Raw genomic sequence first — 26,103 nt, forward strand, 5'->3', positions numbered from 1 at the left:
AAAAATAGTCTTATTCTTTTAAATAATACTTTCAAAACATTAAGTGGTGCTGAAATAAAGTTTTTATTAAACCCAATGTGATACATTCATTTACTATCCATTGACTAATAGTTTACAAGTATTAGGAACAAAATAGACATATTTACAAACCAGATACATTTTGATTACAGTTTCAAATATAATTTTTTAAAAAACTGATAGTAAAAGCCTAAATGAAATTTTCTTCAATCATTAAAAAACTCTTTCTTAAAAGCTTTTTCTGTAAATATAAAAACAATTTCATGCCTTATAGAAGACAACTAGTATCTTTAATCTTGAGATATCTTTAAATAAAAATCCAGCTCAACTCAAGATCAACTCATTACTTCCCAAAGTCCCTGTAGGGTGAATCCATCCTTCAATTTCTCTATTGCAAGCCCCAGTTCTTCTGAAAATACAGGTTCACGATCTTGTTGCTTTTTGGGAGATAAGAGGATGAGATGGGAATAGAGAAGGTAGGCATAGAAGAGGGAAAAAACAAAAAATAGGTTTCACATAAGTTTGTGAATACTAAATGTTAGAAAATAGAAAGTATTTTTTTCATATGCTATAGGTAAAATATCCTTACCTTATTGCCATCAGCAAAATAAGCCTATAAGATAAAGAAAATTATATTTCACATATGTGACATAATATTATAATAGGTCAGTGAGCTAAGGAACAGGTAATTAATTTACAGAACAATTCTGTGACAATATATTTTATATTCTGTTACTATGTGTCTAATGATTTTCTTAATTATCTTTACAATGGTAGCAGAATTTGCTTTTTCAGTCCGTCATTATTAAGATCTTCTAGAGTTGTGTTTTAAACTCTAAAAATTGTGCTTTGTTAAAAGATAAAAAGTATGACTTAGAGGGTAGTGAAATATCATCCCTACTTTTTGTTTACAAGAAGTTGCTGGCAAACAAAACAAAGTAATCAGTCAGAAAATGCATAGAGTTTAAGGTAATAGTAGAAGTTTATAATTAAATATTTTATACTAATTTCACATTTTTGTTTAGAAATATATGTTCTCAGAGAGGTATTCTGGTCAGATTCTTAGACCACAATATAAAGTAAGCATTATTATTATTTTGACTATTAATTACATAATACAAATTTAGAAACAGGAAAGTTTATTGTTAAAATAGATATTCATTTTAAGATAAAATACCTATAAATTGAAAGTAATACCTATAAATAGAAAGTACAGATATTAAATTAATTTAATTAACTATACTTAGCATTTTCTATTATTCTAAAAGTATGGAAAACTTTTCACATATCTGAAATCTGAATAATTGTGTTCTCAAACTATTTCCCAGTTTGGTAATTAAAAAATATTTTCACATACACACAAAATCCCTAACTTAAAAAAAAATTACACTCCAACTCATATTTAAAATACTCTCAAAAGTCTCAAGTTCAATGGTATTTACATACTTAATTTATTATTTAATAAAACGTGACTCAGAACCACAAGAAATTGAGTAACCTCCTTTGGGATGCTCACCACAAAAGCGTCTGGGTGATCATCAGAGTCTATTTCTACATCATCTTGAATTTGTTCAACTGTCAGAGCTTCAAGAGGCTGTGGCTGAAAATCAGATGTTAAAATGCATTAAACAAACAAAAAAATGCATTAAAGAGACAATGTTAATTAAACAAATAATTTTAGTAAAATTTACTGAGAATTATACATGTGTAAGAGGATAACACAATTGTAAACTATTCAAGTCTTATAAAATTCATTGTATAACATATTCTATTAAAACTAACTTGGGTGCCGAAACCGGTTTGGCTCGGTGGATAGAGCGTCGGCCTGCGGACTGAAAGGTCCCGGGTTCGATTCCGGTCAAGGGCATGTACCTGGGTTGCGGGCACATCCCCAGTAGGAGATGTGCAGGAGGCAGCTGGTCGATGTTTCTCTCTCATCGATGTTTCTAACTCTCTATCTCTCTCCCTTCCTCTCTGTAAAAAATCAATAAAATATATTTAAAAAAAAAAAAAAAAAAAAAAAAAAAAAAAAAAAAAAAAAAAAAAAACTAACTTGGGTAATAAAATGAGTCAGTTAAACCTAAGCTTTTAAATCTGAAATTGATATCATCAAAAGAATTAAAGTGACAAATTTACACATCCTCAATATGATATTCTAAAAGAAATCTTACAGATAGAATTATAAAATAATACAGATATTCTAAAAGAAAAAACTCTCATTGAACTTTATCTGATTTTCTTTCATACAGTTAAACAAAACCAAGTTTCCCCCAAAATAATCATTAAGTAGAACCTGTGAAAAGTAAAAGAACTAAGCTTTGTAGGGAATATTATAAAAGGTAAAACATAATATAATACTTATACTTATGAACTTATTTTTCAAATACTGGAGTATCCTTGGTATATTAGGTACTATGCTAGTGCTACCAAGGGTTTAAAGTCCCTGACCTTAACCACGAAAGGCTTTTAATCTAGTGGAAGGTGGGGCAAAGGATAAAACATAATTACAAATAACTAAATATTAGGTTGAACCATCTGAAATTGCCATTTTTATTAGCTGAAAATGGTAAAATGTTACTAATATCATTGGTTTAACATACGAAAGTAGCTGTAACAAAAGCAATATCTATTATAATCAAAGAGTTTGGAGAAAGCACAACTTCTGAATTGTGAATCCCAGAAATTTTCATGATGTAAAGGTCTTGATCTAGGGCTTTTAGGATGAGGATGATATTCATAAGGAGGACTAGGGGAAAGGGTATTTCTGGCAGAGGGGATCAGCATCAGCAAAGGTGAAAAATCACAGGATGTGGCTGGAGAATGATGAATAACCCAGTATGGCCAGAATATAAGAGTCCCATGACACAGAAGGAACTAAGTAGGGTTCTAGTATTGAACAACTCTAGGGAGCATCATTCACACTAAAGTTCATGTGAACAATGTTCTCTAGAGTTGAACAGTGTGCATGTACAACCAGACACTGTGGCTGTGCAGATAAGGTGAGAAAGGTAGACTGAAGTCTACTGAAATTTTTTAATATCAGCTCAAAAAATTTGGACTTTATTGATAGGTATTTGGTGGGGGAGGGCTGAGGGTAGAAGGGTATTGCTTGACAAGAGAGTGAACTGATTTCATATTCTGAGGTTAGCCTCAGTGTTTCAAGTTATGTTCAGAGCTGTGTGACTGTTACGAGTAATTTAACCTGTCTAAGGCCTCCTTAACTGTGGATGCAGGTGATAATATACTTCATAGTATTGTTGAGAGGATTAAATGAGATGATACATATAAAGTTCTTAGAGCAGTGAATGGCAAACATGTGTTCAACAACTGAATATTCATTAAGAATCTGTTATGTACCAGTTGAGACTGCTGGAGATATAATGGTTAAAGAAAACAGATAAAAATCTTGACTTCATGGAGTTTATTTATAGCAGAAGAGACTGATTAGTGTTACCAAAAATAAAGTAAGCAAGCAGAATGAGGGACAAAAAAGTGACGGGAGTTGCCATTTTATTTATTTATTTGTTTGCTTATTTATTTATTTAATGTTAATCCTCACCTGAGGATATTTTTTCCACTGACTTTTAGGGAGAATGGAAGAGAGAGGGAAAGACAGAGAGAAACATCGATGTTCGAGAAACACATCAATTGGTTGCCCCCTGCATGAGCCCTGATCAGGGGCCAGGCTGGGGAGGAGCCTGCAACCAAGGTATGTGCCCTTGACTGGAATCGAACCCGGGACCCTTTGATCCACTGAACCAAACTGGCTAGGGTGGAGTTGCCATTTTAGATGGATAGTCAGGGAAGACCTCCCTGGAGTGGTGGCTGTTGGAGTAGGGATTTATATGAGGTGACAGAGTGAGCTATTATGGTTGGCTATTATATGTACTGGGGCCAAAGAAGGGGGAAAGAGAGAAAGAATGGGTAGAACTAACAAGCCAAGTATATCCCAGGTGCCAAGCATTTTATAGATATGATCAATAACATTTTTATCAATAACTTTAAAAAGTGTGTGTGTGTATATATATATATAATTGATTTCAGTGAGGAAGGGAGAGGGAGAGAGAAACATTAATGATGAGAGAGAATCATTGATCTGCTGCCTCATGCTCGCCCCATACTAGAGATTGAATTGAACTGTGACCTCCTGGTTCACAGGTCGATAGATACTCAACCACTGAGCCATGCCTGCCAGGCTATCAATAACTTTTTTTGTTGTTTAGGTAATCAGTAACTTTTTAAGAGAGATTATCTTCATTTTATTAAAAATTTATTTGTTTGTTTTTTGTTAATCCTCACCCAAGGATTAATTTATTAATTTTCCATTAATTTTTTTTTTAGAGAGAGTGGGAGAGGAGGAGACAGAGAGAGAAACTTTGATGTGAGAGAGACACATTGACTGTTGCCTCCCGCATGTGCCCCACCTGGGGCCAGGGATTGAGCCTGCAGCTGAGGTATGTGCCCTTGACTGGAATAGAACCCAGACCCTTTAGTCCACAAGCCAATGTTCTTTCCTCTGAGCCAAACTGGCCGGGGCATTATCTTCATTTTATAGTGAGAAAACTGAAACTCAATTTGCCTAGGATCAAAAATAAATAGTGAAGTTAGGATTAAAGTTGGGTTTGTATGGAAAAAAGGAGATAGGAACAGGGAAGAGACTGGTATAATCAACTGAATGTGTAAAATAAGATAATGGGGAAAAGCCCTGGCTGAGTAGCTTAGTTGGTTAGAGTGTTGTCCCGATATGCCAGGTTGTGAGTTTGATCCCCAGTCAGAGCACATATAAGAATCAACCAATGAATGTATAAATGAGTGGAACAACTCAATGTTTTTCTCTCTCTAAAATAAACAAACAAATAAACAAATAAATAAAGGGGGGGAAACTCCATGGTTTTGAGTACAGCCAACTCTGACAATGCTAAAAATAAATAAGTAGTAAATAAATAGGTAAATCGGCAGGATGCTGCTTTTGAGAAAAACGCTGCCATTATAGGTATGCCGAATTTGAGATACTCAACCAAGTCTTAGTGTATTTTACTGACTTGGAAAATTATTTACCTAATTAAATTACTAAGATAAACTTTAAAAAAATATATATTTCTTTATTGATTTCAGAGAGAGGAAGGGAGAAGGAGAAAGAGACAGAAACATCAATGATGAGAGAGAACCATTGATCCGCCACCTCCTGCACGCTCCCCACTGGGGATCGAGCCTGCAACCCAGGCATGTGCCCTTAGCCGGAATCGAATCTGGGACCCTTCAGTCTGCAGGCTGACGCTTTATCCACTGAGCCAAGCCAGCTAGGGCTAAGATAAACTTTTAAATGAGAAATTAATATAGATAATATATGTGATATGTGACATGGGTCAACATGCTGAGTACCGGTAGAGACACTGACGAAAGAGTGGATAACAAGGACACCAGCGATAGAGTATACAGTGAGGGTCCAATAAAACAGACAGCAAGGGAACCTGTGATGGAGCGGTCAGCAAGGGTACCAATGAGAGAGCCTCTGGCAAGGGTACTGATAGAATACACAGAGAGGGCGTCTCTAATGCAGTGAGAGCACAGTGATAAGTCAGATGACAAGGGTCCTAGCTGGAGAGGCTGAAAGTAAAGCCAAAAGAGAACTGATGTACCTGGAGAGTTGAACTGGTGAGAAACCAGATATCATGGGGAGACAAAGAGCAAACATGTGGGGATAATATTCAAAATATTTCATAACTGGTCTTGCACAGGAACTGAGGAATAGGGATAGACACAGGCCATATTAGTGGAGCAAACTTCTGCAGTCGCTATGCTGTAGGGCCTTGGAGGAAGAAAATGGTGTCTGTAAGGTTTGCCTGTGCTAATGGGAGGCTGAAGTAGAATAAAAACAAAGCTTACAGAGTGAGAGATTCTAGTGTGTCTACGTCAAGGAGCCTTGCATATGGAGACTTCTCTGGATAGGCTGCTCACCAAGAAGGGCAGGAATTAAAGATAAAGCAGCCCGTGGGAAGACAGGTGGTGAGCACAGAGCAGAGTCTGTATAGTCGTCCTTTTAAACATAGTTTAAAATTAAGTTCTACATAATGTATTTATATCTGAATTTTATAGATTGTGTGAAAACAATTCAGCAAACACTGTATTTCACACAGTAAACAAATTACCTTTTCTTCCATCTCATAATCTACTCCAAATATAGGACTGGCAGAATAGACTTTGTGAAGTGAATTTATTTCCTTAACTGATGCTTGTAGTTTTTCCACAGGATCTATTTTAAAGCCAAGAACATATCCTCCACTCTACAAGGAAAAATAATGAAAAAAAAAAGAAACAAGCCAGAGAAATGTTATTTCAGGATATACATATGATAAATTTTAGCTCTAATTGTCCTTATTTTAGAGCATAATACGTAAGCTGATTTTTTTAAATAAAAATTTTATTATGAAAAACTTCAAACATAAACAAAAATAGAGTACAGTAAGCGTCCATGCAGCCATCATCCAGTGTACACAAGTAACAAGGCATGGCCAATTCTTCTATCTGTAACCGTACCCTCCCCCAGACCTCTTCCCCTCACACACTCAGGATTATTTTAAAGCCTATCCAGATATCACATCATTTCATCTGTAAATATCAAACCTGATATTTCAAGTTTAAAGATACACTGTAGATTGTGATGGCCAAGGGAACTAAGTTTTTCTTATGCTAGACCTTGAAAAGGAATATACTATATATTAAAAGAGGTAAGGGGATGATCTACCTGAGGCTATCACCTTGAAGAATGAAACATTTACTAGCTGGCCCGGCCAGTGTGGCTCAGTGGTTGATCGTCAACCTATGAACCAAGAGGTCACAGTTCAACTCCTGGTCAGGGCACATGCCCGGGTTGTGGGTTCGATCCCCAGTGTGGGGCATGCAGGAGGCAGCCAATCAATGATTCTCTCTCATCCTTGACGTTTCTATCTCTCTCTCCCTCTTCTTTCCTCTCTGAAATCAATAAAAAAATATTGTTAAAAAATTTGCTAGCTGTATGATACTGGGAAACTTTTATTATCTTTCTAAGCTTCAATTTTCTAACCATAAAATTGTTAACAAGTTATTGTATTAAATAAAATGATATATATATGACATTTTGTACAATTCCTAGAACACAGCAAGCACTCAATAAATGGCAGCTACTAATCAACAGGCCACAGGAAAGGAGTGAGTAGACATTCATATTTAAACTTAGAAATGAGAAGAGGAGTGATCTTACAAATAATAAATGTTTTATTTAAATGTATTTCTTAAAAAATCTGGTATAATGAGGCATAGCAATTTATAATTAGATACAATATAATCTTGTGAGAGAATAAAGTCTCAAGTGTGTATGTGTGTATATCTGTAAATATCTGTGTTTCTCAAACATAGTCTTGTGAATCAATCAGATCTGAATTGAAACCTAGCCCTACCATTTAATAGTGAGAACATGGGCAAGGCTCCTAAATTCTCCAGGCCCCAGTTTCCTTGACTGTGAAATGGGGAAAGAATAGTATCCATATCATAGAGTTGTGTAAAGATTGAAGTAATGCATGAAAAGTACAGTGGCTTGACTCTGTCATTAAACATAATAATCATAATGATAGTAATGAGTATACTTGTCCAACAAAGAAACATAACCAGGATTCTTCTTCCTATGGGGACAATTACTACGTGACTTCACACTCTTCATATAACTTCTTGTTATAGCTAAAATTCTTCTTGGATGTAAACTGGTTACAGTATAAATAAAACTAAAAGTAGACTGTCACATAGTTTTAAAAATCTATTGAAGATTCATAAAAATATTAAGTATCTTACCTGCTGAGAGCTTTCTATGACAAGAGCTAACCCAAATTTTGAATCTCTAATCTTTATTGAACGCTAGATGTAAAATGAAAAAGAAAAAAGATTCTATTTTTATTATCTGATAGCAGTGAATTTTTAGCATATTCTTTCAACTTTCACAAAAAAAACCACTTTTCATAGTCTAAATAAAAGAATTCTTCTTTCCTTCATTATACTCCCACAGAGATCTAGTAAAAAAAACTTTCACATTTGAAATAAGTGGCAAACTTATAAAGCAATATACGGATGACATCTCTTTCTCTGATTTCCTTGGAAGTCAGAAAATCTTTCTGGATATTTGAACCAAAGGCCAGCAAACTTTTAGTTATGCAGAGCGGGAGTCTTTTGTGGCTCCTATGGCTGCTTTAGTTTTTAAAAGTTACATGTGCCTTCTGTTTCTTACATCACAGGTGGCTACTTTCTTAAAGAATCTCCATTCCAAAACAAGTTGAGGGCATTCATCACTGGGCATCTAGGAAGGCTGGGATAGGTCAAATGTAACCAACACCCACAGGTAAGCGGAACATGAAGATTAAGCTTGCCTAGCAGATGATGAGCAGTGACATCAGTGGCCTAGGAGAAGGGAAAAGGGGAAAGCACAATGGCAGGCAGGACCTGTGGGAAGTGACACAAAAGGTACTTGGGTGGGGTTAGAGAGAAAAAGTGGAGGATCTACCATTATGACCAGCAGACCGACAGATAGAGAAGGGTAGACTGTGGTAGGTGATGGCATATTATACTTCCAGACAGACATTTGAGGTTGAAAAAGAGAGAGAGAAGAAAGAGAGGAAGAGGGAGCAAGAGGGAAATGCCTGGAGAGGGGGGAGGATAGGAGACTAGAGGGGGAAGGGAGACTGATTAAATGGTAATTGTTAAGAAAACCTGGCCTTCTATCTAGACTACTTCACACCCCACCAGTAGTGCACACAGTCCTGGTTTAGAACCATAAAACACTGGCACCTGGATTGTCAGTAGGTAAACTAACCAGGTAACTGTGGGTGACATAGGCCGCTAAGATGGAAACTGGCAAGGATATACATAGGAATGGGGTCAGGGCAATGGCTGAGGTGTTAAATGAGCTGAAGTTAGACTATGACTGCCTTAGTGACAGACTGTGATGTATCAGATTGCAAGCTGTTTGGGCCTGGCTGAATTCATCCAGAAGCCATACTGGCAACTGTTTTCTTAAAGAACAAAAAGCACCCTATTTGAAGAGCAGAAAGCACAGGTTATTTACTACTCATCAATTATTCAGCATAATAGAGTTTAGGTTAGGCAAGCCAAAACACATGTAAATACAATATAAGACAGCAATGAACACTCGAAGCACCAATTTATCAAATACCTATGTGGCCTCTGTCACATCTTCCCAGCCATGATTATAAATTCTTGTATTTCGTTAGATAGCCAGAAATAATTTTCTTCCTATCAGAATTTATGATTTTCTGTTTACTGTGTTGCTTTTCACCACCTGACAGAAAGCTCCTTGATGGCAGGAACAGTGAAGTTCTGGTTCATGATTTTTCTGATTGTATCTCTAGCATCTAGCACAGAGCAGCTTCTCAATATCAGGCAAATGAATGATTAGATATTTTAAAGTAACTCAGAAATCAAACAATTTAGCAAAAGATAGGCTTGAGAATATTTTCCAAAGAATCATCCTTCTCATAGGCCAAGCAGTCTCTTAAAAATGACATTTTCCAAATATACATACATTGTATCTCCTCCATAAATATTTATTAATGAAACTGCTTAGTCTTAAGACTACTCTTATACTACATTAAAGGCAATTATCATAGAATAACTTCACAGGATTTTCATTAAATATTTTTATGTTCCATCTAGTTTGCACTAGATTGTATATAAAATGAAATTCTTCAGTTTATTTTTTATTATTTGTTCCACCATATCACATACTTATCATAACAGCAACAGCAGAGTAAAAAGAACCACTTTTATATTTTCCCAAAACAAATTGGTCTTAGATGTAGTTACTTCTTATTTTGGATTTTAACAGCTTCAACTTAAGCTAAAACCATTATCATTAAAAATCATATTGATTTCTTTCACCAAAGCTGTATCAGAATACAATGTAAACAGTTCATTCACAGAATGAACGATTTTATTCTGTCTTTAAAAGAGTTTGAACAGCACTCTCCCTCCAGGGAACACTCCCATGCCCTTCCCTCTCCCCTTTCCCTTCTCCTTCCCCCACAGGCACGAATCCCCTAACCTTTAAGGGACCCCTGAGACTTGCAACCGGGAGAGCAATGGGCAGCGGCAGCTTGTCCTGGGCTAACCCCTGAACCTGTCTCCAAGGCTCCCTTTTCTCCGACTTCTCAGTGAGCCAAAGCAGCCCAGTCTAGGCTCTCTCGCTACTTCTTCTATACCCTTCCTAGTTTCACTGTCCTAAGTGTGTTTTTGCTTTGGTCAATAAATTCTTGCTTGCTTTTCTTTAAAAAAAGAAAAAAAAGAAAAAAAAAGCGTTTGAGCAGAGCCCTGGCCGGGTGGCTCAGTTGGTTGGAGTGTCATCCTGTACACCAAAAGAAGGCAGGTTTAATTAATCCTCAGCCGGAGGGTATACGGGAGGCAACTGATTGATGTTTTTCTCTTTCCCTCTCTCTATCCCTTCCTTTCTCTAGACATACCCTTGGGTGAGGATTTTTAAAAAATATCCTTTTTGTTTGAGCAAAAAGTAGCAAGAAAGCCAAAATAAAGTGTATGGATTAGTATGCTGAACCCATGCCGAGGAACAACCATATACCTGCATCACAGAAAGGTTATAGAAAACTTTAGTAGCCAAACCCCTTTGAATGGAATCTAAGAAACACACATCTTAATCTGTATGAAAACTAAGTTTTAGAATCCAGTATATTTCTTTCTTAATAGCAAGTTGTAATGGTGCTGTTTCCCTTGACTATAAGTACAATTGGATCTTTTCTATGTTGAAATAGTAAATTATCAACATTTTAAAAGTATGCTCTCAGTTAAACTGCTGCCACTTAAAAAGGCAGAAAGATAACTCATCTAATCCCCAAAATCCTCTTAACTGTTGAACAAAATTTAATTATTCTGTATTAAAATGAGGTCATCAAAATGCATCATGCACTTACAATTTGCAGATATGGTATACTGACGTTAAAACTGTCATTCATATTCGCATGCCACACAATTCTCACATTGGTAATAAAAAAGGTTCCTAAATTTCCCTATAAAGGAGAGTAATGAGAGATACATCAATGATCATTTGGTTGAATACTTATTCTTTATTTTCTAAACACCAGAATAATTCTAATGGTCAGAGCAACAGCAAATACCAGAGCTGAGTACAGGTATTATGGAGTACAGTTAGATTACTGAGATCATGGCTCTGGAGTTAGATAATCATTACATCATCAGTACTTACCAGCTGTCTGACCCAGGGGCAAATTTCTTTTTGATGCATTGTATGAAATGTAAAATGAATATCTGATTAAATAACCTATGTAAATAAAGCCTATAGCACAGTGTCTGGCACACAGTAAGCGTTATCAAGTGCTGGATCTTTTTATGACTATTATTCAAAACATGGGATAAGTCAAGGCAAGGGAGTTGTGGTACAAAAGAGACAAAACACAGGCGCTAACCCTCATTAGTCCACAAGAGCTATACTGTGGCTCTTCCACACTAACTACAGATCAAACTATAGTTGCAGGGCCCCTCAACATCTTTTATAATTATCCTAATATAGTAGCTAAGTGCCCTAAAAAATCTGCAAGACCTAATAACATGGCACCAAAATTATCTGCCTCTATCATTTATCTATCATTTTCCACCTCCCCCTCACCACATACACTAGAACAGTGATGGCGAACTCATTTTTTTGGTTGATTTTTCTTTGTTAAATGGCATTTAAATATATAAAATAAATATCAAAAGTATAAGTCTTTGTTTTACTGTGGTTGCAAATATCAAAAAATTTCTATATGTGACACGGCACCAGAGTTAAGTTAGGGTTTTTCAAAATGCTGACACGCCGAGCTCAAAAAGTTCGCCATCACTGCACTAGAAGAATTTTCTTTATTTTGTACTTTGAGGTTGCACATAAAACATTAACTAACAAATCCAAAACTTAAAAAGCCTTTTCCTGGAATGACCAAGTTTGAAACAGCAAAAATGATCACCTATTTCCCAATTATAATTAAATTAATAAGAATATATACAAGTACATATATTCTCCCCTCCACTCTTATCTTGTAAAAAATTATCATACAAAAAAATTTACTCACCATTATTCCCAGCCCAAGTCTCATTAAACAATACTAAACTTTGCTGACTCCTGGTGAAAAGTAGTTAGTCAGATGGGGAATGTATATCTCCTATAGAACCTTTATCATAGTTTAAAACTAGAACTTTTCATGCCCTAACCAGTTTGGCTCAGTGGATAGAGTGTCGGCCTGAGGACTGAAGGGTCCCAGGTTCGATTCTGGTCAAGGGCATGTACCTTGGTTGTGGGCACATCCCCAGTGGGAGGTGTACAGGAGGTAGCTGATCGATGTTTCTCTCTCATCGATGTTTCTAGCTCTCTATCCCTCTCCCTTCCTCTCTGTAAAAAATCAATAAAATATATTTAAAAAAAACAAAAACAAACAAAAAACTAGAACTTTTCAAATGAGCAAAGTTTATTTACAATTTAAGTTTATGATTCAATGTTTATTTTAGCAAGATGCTTGTCATTCAAGTGCTATAGCTTTACCACAGTGGTTGTCAGTGTAATCTAGGTTGTAACACACCATAAACTGGAAACTATTCTTAGTAAGAGACAAATTTTTCTCTAGAAATTAATGTTATTTATTCCAACTATCAGTTGCTTACATGTTTCAACTAGTAATAATTTCAAGAGTAAACGAAAAGTTACAATAATGGATACAGGAGTCACCAAATGAATTATATATTTAATTCCATAAAGACCAGATTTAAAAACTTCTGTGATGGTCCAACCCCTAGCTCTCCTCCATTAGTACAGGCTATCAAGATGCAGAGTGCAGGGTAGTAGCATCGAGGGAAGATCATGGCTCTGAACTGAACCAGGGATGTGAGGTCACTTGATTCTTAAGGGCCTGAGTTTTACATTGATAAGTGAAGAGAGGCTAAACTAGAGATGATCTGAGGTCCATTCCAGCTCTAAATGCAATGTAGGGCAAATGTTAAACAGGAAAAAACCATAAAAATATGAAAATTATATTATTTTATATGAAGAGTTATAATGTTAACTTATTAAGAGGTATGATGCTAATTTTAAGTTAAATGAATATATAAACCTAATAATAAATGGAAAAATGATTATCAAGGCACTGATCCAAAAGATTCATTAGTTTTTTGTACAATACCTGATCACTGGATAAATTCCATACTCCATTGATTTTATCATATACATGTTCTTGTGGTAATAATCTTAGTTCCTTATTTTGAATTAGTGCACTTCTCAATTTAAAATCACGATACATTTTAGAAGTTTCATATGCTCTATAAAAGAGAACAAACAAGAGGCTAACCCAGGGTGGGCAAACTTTTTGACTTGAGGGCCACAATGGGTTCTTAAACTGGACCGGAGGGCCGGAACAAAAGCATAGATGGTGGGTTTGTGTGAACTAATATAAATTCAAAATAAACATCATTACATAAAAGGGTACGGTCTTTTTTTTTTTTTTAGTTTTATTCATTTCAAATGGGCCGGATCCAGCCCGCAGGCCGTAGTTTGCCCACAGCTGGCGCTAACCCAAGCTGAAAAGGCAGTTTTCTCTGTTTATGTTAAAATATACAATTGTTAGTACTTATATACATCACTCAAGTAATTATTACAGTAAATTGAAATTTTTTTCTTTTCAGCAAGTTTCTAGCTCTCTATCCCTCTCCTTTCCTCTCTGTAAAAAATCAATAAAATATTTTTTTAAAAAAAGAAGTTGGCCCTGGCAGGGTAGCTTCCTTGCGAGTTTGATCCCCAGTCAGGGTACATACAAGAATCAACCAATGAATGCATAAATAAGTGGAACAACAAAACTCTCTCTCTCTCTAAAAGTCAATAAATAAAATAAAAAAAAGTCAGATATAAAAGACCACCATATTATATGATTCCATTTATATGTAATGTCAAGAATAGGCAAATCCATAGAGACATAAAGTAAATCAGTGGTTGCTATGGCAGTTTCTTTTTGGGGTGATGGAAATATTCTGGAATTGGGCAGTGATGATATCTTGTGAATATACCAAAACTACCAAAGTGTGAACTTTAAAGTAATACATTTTATGTTATATGAATTATATATATAAAAACACACACAAAAAACAAAACACTAAATCACTGTGTAGATTTAAACAATCAACAAAATTAAAAACTAACAAAGTAGGAAACTAAGAAATACATTTGCAATATATATGGCTGATAGAGACATAATTAAGAAATTTACAATAGAAAGCTATAAATAAGCAAAAAAAGAGAAAATTTCAGCATCACTAAGTAATAAAAGAAGCGCAAATTAAAACAATGGTATTTATGTGTGTATAAATTTGTATATATATTTATTTTGCTGTCATCATAGTCAAGCTTTTAAAAAAAATAATAGCACTTAGGGTAAAAAAAAAAAAAGAGGTGCCCTGGCCAGTTTGGCTCAGTGGATAGAGCGTCGGCCTGCGGACTAAAGGGTCCTGGGTTTGATTCTGGTCAGGGGCACATGTCCAAGTTATGGGCTTGATCAATGGTTCTCTCTCATCATTGATGTTTCTATCTCTCTCTCCCTTTCCCTTCCTCTCTGAAATCAATAAAGAACATGAAATAAATGTTTAAGAATAAGTGATTTATCAAAAAAAAAAAGCTGAAATAGTGAAAAGAGAAGAATTCAGCAAACAAATAAAAAGCCCAAAACAACCACAAAGCAAAACAACAACAAAACTCTTTGCAGAAAACACCCAGACATATTTTCTATTATTAGAAGAATGATCTTTTAAAATCATTAATTAAATTATATAACCTTGTTATTTACATTGAATGAATTTTCTATTTCCTTGTAATGACCTTTGTAGCTAATAGAATCTTCAGTAAAATTTTTTTTTATGAATCTTCAATAGTCATATGTGCTTTATAAATATCTTCAAAGTGTTTATTAAATGATAATACAATGTGTTCTATATATCTTCAGGATATTTGCAATAGAGCTTGGAGGAAGATAGCACCACACTTCTAAACTTTATTCTCTAAACCTTTATATCATAGAATTATTATAAAAATATTCAATAATCCACAAAGTATTACCATACCTGTGTACTGCAATCACAGAAGTAAAAAGTCTAGGACTTCCCGGAATCAAATTTGTAAATATAAACTCAAAACGAGTACTGTTACATTTTGTTAGTATATAAAGAGCTTCAGTTTGGCCTCGTAATTTCTGTAAGGACAAATTTATTCAAAAGTTCAGATTTTAAAAGCAATTTCTCGCAGTGAAAACAAACACCAACCTCAAATATCTCATGTTTCTTCACTATATATATATATTTCAATAAGGTTTTTCAGACTTACAGAGTTAGCAGTCCTTGTTGTAATATTCAGTATGCAGTTGTAGCCGATAGCTAAAATTCAAAAACAAAGAATTTAAAGAATGTAATGACAATAAACTGAGAAAAAATTTATATACAGATCTTTTAAGTTTTAAAAAATTAAATGTAAAAATATAGCTTTTAAACATTTTAATGAAACAACTATAAATTTAAGTTAAATAATGAAAAGAAATGGAAAGTCAATTCTGTCTCTTTGAACAAACACATTCATAACATGGGACAGAGAAAATTTACTTCTCTAAAATGTACACAGTACTGGTTTACTGAAAATCTTAGCATAACTACATTAAGAAAAAATGTCTAGCTGGATAATCTAAAATAGGTGTTTTTTTTTTTTTTTTTTTGATTTCAGAGAGAGAAAGGGAGAGGGAGAAAGAGAAACATCAATGATGAGAGAGAGTCATTGATTGGCTGCTTCCTGCATGCCCCCTTCTGAGGATCAAGCCTGCAACCTGGGCATATGCCCTTGACCCGAATCAGACCCGGGACCCTTCAGTCCACAGGCCGACGCTCCATCCACTGAGCCAAACCAGCTAGGGCTAAAATAGTTTTTTAAAGTAAGTTAAACAAAATTTAACACAATGGAAGTTTGTACTTTTCTATTACAATTTAGATTTCCCTTTTTGGGGATTATTTGAAACAGGTCATAGCAAGTTGTCAAAGATAAACAAAAAACAAACAAAATCATTCAATGTAAGAGTACTAATCTCCTATATGTCCAGGAGATAAACTGGACTGAAAAAACATTTCTTTTAAATTATGATGCAGTCAGTGGTTAGTCAAGGATTTCTGAAACTTTTATCAGTTTAAAGTTTTTGCCCTGGCCAGGTGGCTCAGTTGATTGGAGTGCTGGATTGGAGTGTTGTCTTGTACACCAAAAAGGTTGTGGGTTTGATTCCTGGTCAGGGCACATACATAGTTGTGTGTTCAATCCCTGGTCGGGGTGAGTACAGGAGGCAACCAGTCAATGTTTCTTTCTCACATTGATGCTTTTCTCTCTCTCTCTCTCTCTCTCTCTCTCTTCCTCCCTCCCTCCCTCCCTCCCTCCCTCCCTCCCTCCCTCTCTTGCTCCCTCCCAGTTCCTCTCTCTCTAAAAGTCCATAAAAACATATCCTTGGGCCCTAATTGGTTTGGATAGAGTGTTGGCTCTTGGACTGAAGGGTCCTGGATTCGATTCTGGTCAAGGGCATGATCTTGGTTGAGGGCTCATCTCCAGTGGCGGCGTGCAGGAGGCAGCTGATCAATGTTTCTCTCTCACTGATGTTTCTAACTCTCTCTATCCCTCTCCCTTCCTCTCAGTAAAATCAATAAAATATATTTAAAAACCACACAAACATACCCTTGGGTTGAGAAATAAATAAATAAATAAATAAAGTTTTCCACATATTTTATAGTATAGCTTTTTCGGTATCAAAAGCCACTGTGCAAGTTCACTTGACAAAGTATATTTTGTTGTTGTCTAGTGTTATCTAATGAAGATACTTACAAAGATTGACTCTTGGTAATGCCAAAGAATGCCAGATAATTCTTAAATTTGTTACTAAGAGTCTACCTAAAAGCAAACAAAAAAATAGGTTACCTTAAGTAAGAGCTTATTTTTGCAATACAAAATAAGGTGGACATGAAACTAATAGCCCAGTATCAGCAGCTCCCAGGGAAAAAAAAAGTCAAGTAAATCTGAGCATGGTAAACTATGTATCTTAGAGATTTATAATACAATTAGCATATTATGATAGCTTTGAGAAACCCTAAAATAATAAAACCCTCTTAACTTTGTTTAATACATTTCTTCAACAAATTATAACCATAGAACTCTTCTATGAGTAATCTATAGCTAGGTCATACTCCTTCCTCCCTGAAAACCCCTAGAATATCTAAAATCAGACTAAACCTGTATGAATGTTGGGGTGAGAGGGGATAGGAGATTCCAAAAATAAAGGAAGGTGTCCTCAAGAGAAACTGCAGAACATTACACGGTATGCTTGACAAATGATAAGTAACCCAGCCTGGCTAGAGTGGAAGGTTCACACAAGATCATGGAAGAGTAGACATTGCATCTATCAGTCGGGGTCAAACAGAAAACAGATGGCACACTCAAATTAGAATAATTGAGGTTTCTATACAAAGGATTTATTACAAAGGCAGGAACCATAAGTGAATATAGCAGATGTGTACCACCCAGGCCCAGAGGGACAAGGATAGGGAGTTTACCAAATGAAGGAACAAGGTTTTAAAGAGCCAAATGTTGAGAGGAAAGAATGTGGGGAATAAACACCCAGACTGTACTCTCCTGCCTCCCTTTGATCTTTTGCCGTGGCTCTTCCACCAGAAGCTAGAGTGCACAGGAGGACTTTGATGTAGTTTATACAGTTTCTCAGGAGAAAAGAGAAAGGGTAGAGAAGGTGCTGAGTCTGGAGGGACAAAGGGAGGACAGTAGTGCATGCAAGAAAGGTTGTTTGCGGACAAAGAGTTTGCCTTATAAAACCACTGACCAACTCTGATTATCTGTTTTTCTGTTCTTGGTACATCGCCTACAAGTCTCCAGCATTCTTATGTTGCCTTTGTCCTGCTAAAGGACCCCATCATACAAATCCAAACCCAGTATTCCAAGCATGGACTTTTCTCCCTGTCTTCCCAAACACCAAAATAGAATTCTCCCTGTTTCTCTTAATCTCCCAAACACTGAAATATGGCTGTTTCATTCTCATACAGCGTCAGTGCGTAAAGCTAATCTGATAATTCCATGTCAGAGCACTTACAGTTGAAGTGGATTAAATGTGCTAATCTTTTGGGATATTTATAGTTTTAACATGGGGCTTCTGAACTTGAGAATGACTTAGCTTGGTCATTTTCACACTTCTGGAAAGGAGGGGAAAGAGATAGCTAGAAGGCAGGATTCTTCTCCCCTCCCCTCTTTTAAAAAATCCTCACTCGAAAATATGTTTTCTTAAAAATTGATTTTACTGAAGGAGGAAGGAGATGAGAGAGAGAGAGACATCGATTGGTTGCCTCCTGTACTCACTCCAACCGGGGATCAAACCCACAACCTAGATACTAATATGTGTCCTGACCTGGTATCGAACTCTCATCCTCTTGGTGTACAGGATGATGCCCGAACAACTGAGCTACCTGGCCAGGGCCCCTTCCTTTTTTTTACTTTTTTATTAGCCAGAAGCTCTGTACACTCCTGTAAATTTCCATTTTCTGAGCAATTGTTTCTGAGGTGTGTTATTTTTATTAATAGTAAGATTTCTGGCCAGGAAGATGTTTTTTCCTCCCTACCTCAAAGTGCTAGTGTAGGGTACGGCACTCAGTGAGTACCCTTAGTCTTTGTTTGGACTAGTGGATGGAATGTCACATAAGAACTCCTGACAATCTGTATGAGACCAAAACTTTCTCTTGGCTTCCTTAAGTTAATTCAGGTGTTTACAAGATCTGACCATCTAGACTCCAGATTCTAGAGTTTATTATTCCATCCCCAAAGGCACACACTAAGACTTCTTGTTTGCTACTAGGTCTTGATACTCATTCTCACCTGGTCTTGGCGTATACTAGGAAGCATTTCAGAAATGTATTCTAAGCATTCCTTTAATGATGGGCTCTAGCTATTGACAGGATCCACCTGTAGCTGGTGATGATGCTAGGTTCTCACAGAGAAGAAAGGCTCATAAATGAACCTGCTGTTCACATCCCATCCCAGAACAGACCAGAAGAAAGGCTGAAAGAGGAATCAGCCACTCGAATGCTGCAGTGAGCATGTTACGCCAGTAAGGGCTACTGTTCTATCTCTAGGATTTACTGATCCTTCTTACGTGAATGAGGTCTGCTCCTTTTCCTCACTTTTTCTCTTCAATAAGAGGTTTATGTCCCACCCTACTAAATCTCCTCTCCCCGCAAAGATCTTTTTAGATACACTAAGCTTCCCACTCCTAATTTCCTATTTTTATCTTGAAGAACAGTAAGTGATGCATCTAACACCTGCTGACCACTGGTCATTGGCTCCACACAGCTGCTTGGGAAAATTTGTTTTGGAGGGACTTGAGAGTCCAGCCCTGTTGCTCCTCAGTGACATGCACAGATGTCTCACAGTATTTTCTGTCCTTAACCTATAACTAGACTTCATCATACGGCACTGAATTTGCTCTCCACATGTCCATCTCTAGGTGTCATTAGGGATTGTGCATTACTTTTGGATTTCTTAAAAGGAAGCATAGCTCCATGTAGCACAGCTATGACCTATTTATGTTCCACTACCCCATATTCTTTTTTTGGGGGAGGCAGATCCAAAAGTCAGAACTATCCCATGACCCTTGCAAACAGAGCTCCTGGACTTTTAACAGCTACATTGGATGAAGCTGATGTCAGAATCAGGGCTTACCGAAGGACCAGTGCTGGGGTCCAATCCCAGCAGGTCCAGGGGTCCCCAAAGGTGTGGACGGAGTCGGCGAAGAAGGAATGACATGAAGACAGCCTTCAGTTGGTCAGCAGCCTAGTCAGGACCTATAGCCAGGATCTCCAGCCAAAGTTCTGGTCGGAGTTCTGGTTAGGAACTGATGAGGATCTGACGTTTATTGTCTTGTTACATCCGTATTTATACCAGCCGATTTCAATCTTGTCAATTTCTATTACAAGGTGTTTCTCATCTTCATTCCAGGGAGTAAAGACCATGTAGCCCAACTACCCTCCTGGCACTCAATTAAGGGGTTGTATCCCCTCCCTAACCTCAGGGAAAGATCCCCACCTGGGGAAACAACCTTTCTCGGAGAGGTGACCTTGGTTAAAACACATGGCGCTAAAGGGAGCAAACATATTAAAAACAGTATGCCATATATGCCAGGTCCATTGAAACATATGCTGTATAGATGTTTCTTTCCCGCAGCGACTGTGTCAAGCAGCAAGGATGGACCGGCCTCCGGCAGACCAGAGTTCTGAGGGAAAAACCTGTATTCTCTGGCTACAGGTTTAATACCTACCCTTTCTTCCATTTTAGTCTGAAAAAAGTCTTATGTGGATTTAATGCTCCCACTCTCAGAATTACATACAATGCTTTTCATATCTTATTCTCCAGCTAATATAAACCAGAAATATAAAATGTATTAGATAATATACTCACCTCTATCCCCATTATTTCCTTTGGTGTCTTCAATTGAATCTAAACAATCAATAAGGACTTCTCCAGGTCTTGTTTTCATTTGTCTAAAATAAATATAAATACTTTAATTTTAAAGCTACAATACACCCAGTTAAATCTAGTTAGGGAAAAAAAAAGACATATATATACCTATAAAACAGCCAACAGTGTAAAGGATACATGCATTCAAAACTCCAAGAACCTGGAGATAAGTGTGACTGGAATGACCAGGACATGTAGAGCAGCCAGAACTAGAAAGAGAGGTAGGACTTGGAGGGGAAGGAAAGGGGAGAGAAAGAAGGAAGAGAGGGAGAGAGGCACAGGAATAAGAAACGATAAGGGAATGTGAGGAAACTGGCCTGGCTGGAGAAGAAGGTCCATACTGAGAGGTAGTGAGAAATATAGTTGGGTTAGGAGGTAAGAACTAGGTTACGGAGAACCGGAGAACCATAAATGCTAGTCAGATAGGAATGCGCCTTATCCTGTGGGCAGTGGAGAACCCCCAGAGGTTTCTGAATAGAGGAAAGTATGGAAGGAAAGCAAAGCATCATCAGGACTTTGTAAACAATTAGAAACAGGAGACAAAAGAAAGTAATGAAGAATGGTTTGCTGATAGAATGCACTCCAGTATATCAAAGAAAACAACAAAACCAAAACCTAGCAAAATATGTAGGAGAGTCTTCTAAGACATTCTCCATAGAACCAACTCAATTACTTATTGAAAACACAGATATGGTCATGTCACTTCCCTGCTTCAGTCTTCCCTGTCACCGGACTGCCTGGAAAATGAAGTCCAAAATCCCCAGTTGAACATTTCATAACCAGACTAACCTATTTTTCTATTTGTACTAACCTCCACCCTCTACCTGCCAGACATTGCCTTCTTGCCAATGAAGTTTATACTTCCAAGACTCTTGCCTTTTCCCCCCTGGAATACTTTCCTCCTGTTTTCCTTGACTAGGCTCTGACCATTTTTCAGAGCTCAATTCAAATATTCTTTCTTTTTTTTTGAGGCCTTCCCAGGCAGAATCAACTATTCTGTTTCTACAGTTCCCCAACTTTTTGTTCATGTTTTTTGGATAGTTTTATCACATTTACAAAAAATAGTTGTCAATGTATATCTCCTGCACTAGAATGGGGGTAGGGATGGGAGAGAAATAATTTCCTATTATTTTGTATCTAGCTATTAGCACAGTAACCAGAACATAGCAAGCATTTGTTAAATGTTTAATAACTAAAAATATTCACGAAATGGATGTTTTCTTGGATCAGGAATCCCCCAAGAATAACAGAAAAAGTCATAGAATGTGTGTAATATGTAACTATGGTTTGTAACTTTATAAATTCTCTTCCCTTTTAACTCCTGAAAGGTTGTAAGATCATGCTAGTATTACATTTTTAGTCACGAATACGGTAAGTCTTGAAAGTTAACATTTCATTTTGCCATCTAATTAGGTTCTGTTCATGGTAAGGAATCATAAGTGGCTAATAAGTCCCAGGTCATTAACCCAAGAACCTTAGCTTTACTGTTTTCCAACATTTAATATCCAAAATGGGCATTTTTCCTGGGCTTTTGGGCAAGAGATTTCTAACTTTTCTCTCTTTAAAGCATGACATCTTCCAAAAACTTCTGTTTGAGAGGCTCCGAAAGGGGCTCCTTCTTTTTTTTTTTAAAATTTTTAAAATATCTTTATTGATCTCAGAGAGGAAGGGAGAGGGAGAGAGATAGAAACATCAGTGACAAGAGAGAATCATTGATCGGCTGCCCCCTGCATGCCCCCTACTGGGGATGGAGCCCGCAACCTGGGCATGTGCCCTTGACTGGAATCGAACCCCGGACCCTTCAGTCTGAAGGCCGGCACTCTAACCATTGAGCCAAACCAGCTTGGGCGGCTCCTTCTTCCTCTTGGCGATTTAGATGAATAGTTAGACGGGGGCTTACCCCGGAAATAAAGTTTGCGCGGTGAGGAGTTTTGGGGGATGCTTACGCCCACCCCACTCATTGTACTGACAGAAGCCTCAAGCACTGAACGCCAGTCATTTATCTGAGGGTTCGCAACGCGTGTCGTTATTCTAGGCCTAGTTTTAGAACCCGTTTCCCGCGTCCCTGCCCTCTTCCTCCCACCACCCGAAACGGCCACCCCAGGCTCGCTCGGGTGTACTGGACGCCGGGTCCTGCGTGGTGCCCGCGGGGCGGGGGCTCAGCGCCCCTAGGTCCCCGGGCCAGGCATCGCGCGGGCCCGAAACCGTGTCGTTTAGACGCGTTTGGCCGTCACGCCGGCCCCGGCAGCGCCGCCGTGTCCTGCCAATCCGGGGTTTCCCGAGGTGCCCACCACAGGCTTACACCCGCTGGCACCCTCGCCCGGGGCGCAGCTGTGGGGGTGCAGGCTCCGCCCGCTGGCCCGGAACGTGCCGCGGCGCCCTCGGGGCCCCAGGCCGCTGTGGAATACCCGGGACTCACTGCGGGGACACGTCGAAGCGGACGTCCCGGTCCTCCCAAAGCGCGTCCAGCACCGACATGGTCACCGAAGTCCGCGGCGGGCCGGCTCCACAGAGGTGGAGGCCGAGCGGCGTCTCGCCGGCTCCAAGGCAACGGGACGCCTCTGTCGCTACGTCTACGGCGGCCCCGAGGCCCAAGCTTCGCTGAGGCGGGCGCGCGCTCTCCCCGCCCCGTCGCGTCCTTAAGCGGATTGGAGGCTCCAGGCAGGGTTCCCGGCTCAGGCTCGCCAAGCTGGCCCCGGGCCCAGGAGCGTGTGCTTGGCCTCGGAATGACCGTCCTGGCTTCCAAGCACACATGCTTAGGCATTCCCCCTCACCCCCGTTTCTCTACACTGTCAAAACGTAGCCTTAAAACTCTAAGTTCCCTTCCTGGCCCCGCTGGGATCTGGCCCTGCCAACCTCTAGGGCAGTGGTTCTCAACCTCGGCTGCACATGAGAATCACCTGGGAATCTTTTTAAAATCCCGATTTCTTGGCCTCATTCTCCGGAAATTCTGTTTCTTTGTTACGAATGTTGTGGCCCCACCCCATAACAAAGAAACAGAATTTCCGGAGGATGAGGCCCAGGAATCGGGATTTTGAAGATTCCCAGGTGATTCTAATGTGCAGCCGAGGTTGAGAACCACGGATCTAGGACCTCATGCCACTTTCGCTCCTTCTGCCTGCCCTCCAGCCAGGCAGGGCTCAGAGCCTTTGGAGGCCCCCTTTCTGTCTGGAACTCACTTTCCTCAGATCTCAGCATGGCCCGCCCTCTGTCGCTTAGGCCTCAGCTCAAATGTCCACTGAGGGGCCCCTGATCCTCCCTCACTTCCTGTGAGCATCCTGAGGACCCGGCCTGGCCCATCTAGCTACTTTGCACAGTGCCCAGCCCAATGCAGGCACGCAAGAAATACTTTTTGAATAAATCAATGTGCTTTCCTTCCCTCAATTCATGATTTTTTTCTTTTCCTTCTTTTTTTATTTTTTGAGTTTAGACATTTAATTATGCATATTCCTTTTACATGAATTCCAAAGAATGGAACATGAGCCTATTTTCCCACCCTAGGTTTCTACCCCATCTTGTTCGCTTGCTAGCTGTTTGTTTAAAAAACAAACAAACAAAATATATATATATATAATTTCCATCGATTTCAGAGAAGAAGGGAGAGGGAGAGAGAGATAGAAACATCAGCGATGAGAGAGAATTACCGATCAGCTGCCTCTGGTACGCCCCACAGGGACGATTGAACCTGCAACCTGGGAACATGCCATTAGGGGAATCAAACTGTGACCTCCTGGTTCATAGGTTGACGCTCAACCAATGAGCCATGCCAGCAGGGCCTAGCTGTGTTTACTGACCCATCAAGGGTCTAATCCAGGGGTGGGCAAACTTTTTGACTCGAGGGCCACAATGGGTTCTTAAACTGGACCGGAGGGCTGGAACAAAAGCATGGATGGAGTGTTTGTGTGAACTAATATAAATTCAAAGTAAACATCTACACTAATAAAAGAGAAACATGGTAATTAGCGTACGACCGCTACCCTTTTCATTGGCTAATCAGTGAGTATATGCAAATTAACTGTCAGCCAAGATGGCGGCCGGCAGCCAGGCAGCTGGAAGCAAACATGAGGCTTGCTTGCTTCAGTGACTACGGACTCCAAAATTCCCCGCCTCACTTTCCGGCCTCTCAGTTGCAACTCTAAGCAACTATGTACTATGTTGCAAATAAGAAGCTAAACAAAAGCCCAGAAACCGGCTTTCAGTCAGCCGGGCTTTAGCAACATTGTATCGATGTTTTCAGCAGCGAGGCCTCAGAGCTAAAGCTGGCCCAGAGTAAAAATTAAAAAAAAGAAAACAAGGAGCGGTTGGAAGCTTCAGTCACTCGCTTCCGGAAAACAGACCTCAGCCCCTCACCCAGACTGGCCAGGCACCCCCGTGGGGACCCCTACCCTGATCCAGGACACCCTTCAGGGCAAACCAGCCGGCTCCCACCCGTGCACCAGGCCTCTGTTCTATATAGTAAAAGGGTAATATGCCTCCCGGCACCGGGATCAGCGTGACAGGGGGCAGCGCCCAAAACCCCTGATCGCCCTGTGGCTCTGTGTGTGACAGGGGGCGGGGCCACAACCTCCCTATCTGCTCTGCTCTGTGCCTGATAGGGGGGAGCTCTCCAATCCCCTGATTGCCCTGCGGCTCTGTGTTTGACAGGGTGCAGCGCACCAACCCCCTGATCCGCCCTGCTCTGTGTGTGACAGGGTGCGGCGCCCCAACCTCCCTCCCCCCACGGGCCCTGCTCTGTGTGTGACAGAGTAGAGCCATAACCTCCCCATTGGCCCTGCCCTGAGTGTGACAGGGTGCAGCGCCCCAACCCCCTGATCCGCCCTGCTCTGTGTGTGACAGGGGGCGGTGCCCCAACTCCCCTATCGGCCCTACTCTGTGAGTGACAGGGGGAGCTCCTCAATCCCCTGATCAGCCTTGCTCTGTGCATGACAGGGGACAGCGCCCCAACCCCCTGATGGGCCCTGCTCTGTGCGTGACAGGGGGTGGCGCCACAACCTCCCCATCGACCCTGCCTTGAGTGTGACAGGGGGCGGTGCCCCAACCCCCCAATTGGCCCTACCCTAAGCGTGACTGAGGGTGGCATTGCAACCTCCCGATCCGCCCTGCTCTGTGCATGATGGGGCGGCGCCCCAACTCCCCAATCAGCCCTGCTCTGAGCCTGACCAGGGGCTGCACTTAGGGATTGGGCCTGCCCTCTGCCACCGGGAGCAGGCCTAAGCCAGCAGGTTGTTATCTCCCGAGGGGTTCCAGACTGTGAGAGGGCACAGGCCGGGCTGGGGGACGCCCCCCCCCCCCCCCCCCCGCCCCCCGGCCCTGAGTGCACAAATTTTTGTGCACCGGGCCTCTAGTCATTACATAAAAGGGTACGGTCTTTTTTTTTTTTTTTTTTTTTTTTAGTTTTATTCATTTCAAATGGGCCGGATCCGGCCCGAGGGCCGTAGTTTGCCCAAGGCTGGATCCAACATTAGCTCAGA

General features: G+C 39.5%; 1 protein-coding gene across 4 annotated transcripts in view; it reads right to left on the bottom strand.

Moving 5' to 3' along the window:
* The window catches only part of LOC139015253 (BBSome complex member BBS5), a 43,692-nt gene extending 20,508 nt beyond the window's left edge, over positions 1 to 23,184 (bottom strand). The window contains exons 1-12 of one of the 4 annotated variants that reach the window (XM_070422798.1): positions 23,052 to 23,184; positions 20,573 to 20,655; positions 16,946 to 17,011; positions 15,422 to 15,471; positions 15,163 to 15,290; positions 13,239 to 13,374; positions 10,983 to 11,078; positions 7,843 to 7,905; positions 6,168 to 6,302; positions 1,535 to 1,618; positions 608 to 631; positions 63 to 455 (exon numbers count right to left, since the gene is read on the bottom strand). In XM_070422798.1, the coding sequence (XP_070278899.1) occupies positions 354 to 455; positions 608 to 631; positions 1,535 to 1,618; positions 6,168 to 6,302; positions 7,843 to 7,905; positions 10,983 to 11,078; positions 13,239 to 13,374; positions 15,163 to 15,290; positions 15,422 to 15,471; positions 16,946 to 17,011; positions 20,573 to 20,655; positions 23,052 to 23,110 (1,026 nt within the window). In that variant the 5' untranslated portion in view covers positions 23,111 to 23,184 and the 3' untranslated portion in view covers positions 63 to 353. Of the gene's footprint in view, positions 1 to 62; positions 456 to 607; positions 632 to 1,534; positions 1,619 to 6,167; positions 6,303 to 7,842; positions 7,906 to 10,982; positions 11,079 to 13,238; positions 13,375 to 15,162; positions 15,291 to 15,421; positions 15,472 to 16,945; positions 17,012 to 20,572; positions 20,656 to 23,051 lie in introns of those variants that run through there. The other 3 variants (XM_070422795.1, XM_070422796.1, XM_070422797.1) reach the window with 3 other exon arrangements.
* Between the last annotated feature and the right edge of the window lie 2,919 nt (positions 23,185 to 26,103).

The sequence above is a fragment of the Myotis yumanensis genome, unplaced genomic scaffold (assembly GCF_028538775.1).
Source record: "Myotis yumanensis isolate MYYU_CA2020_CCGP unplaced genomic scaffold, mMyoYum1.0.hap1 SCAF_8, whole genome shotgun sequence".
NCBI lineage: Eukaryota > Metazoa > Chordata > Mammalia > Chiroptera > Vespertilionidae > Myotis > Myotis yumanensis.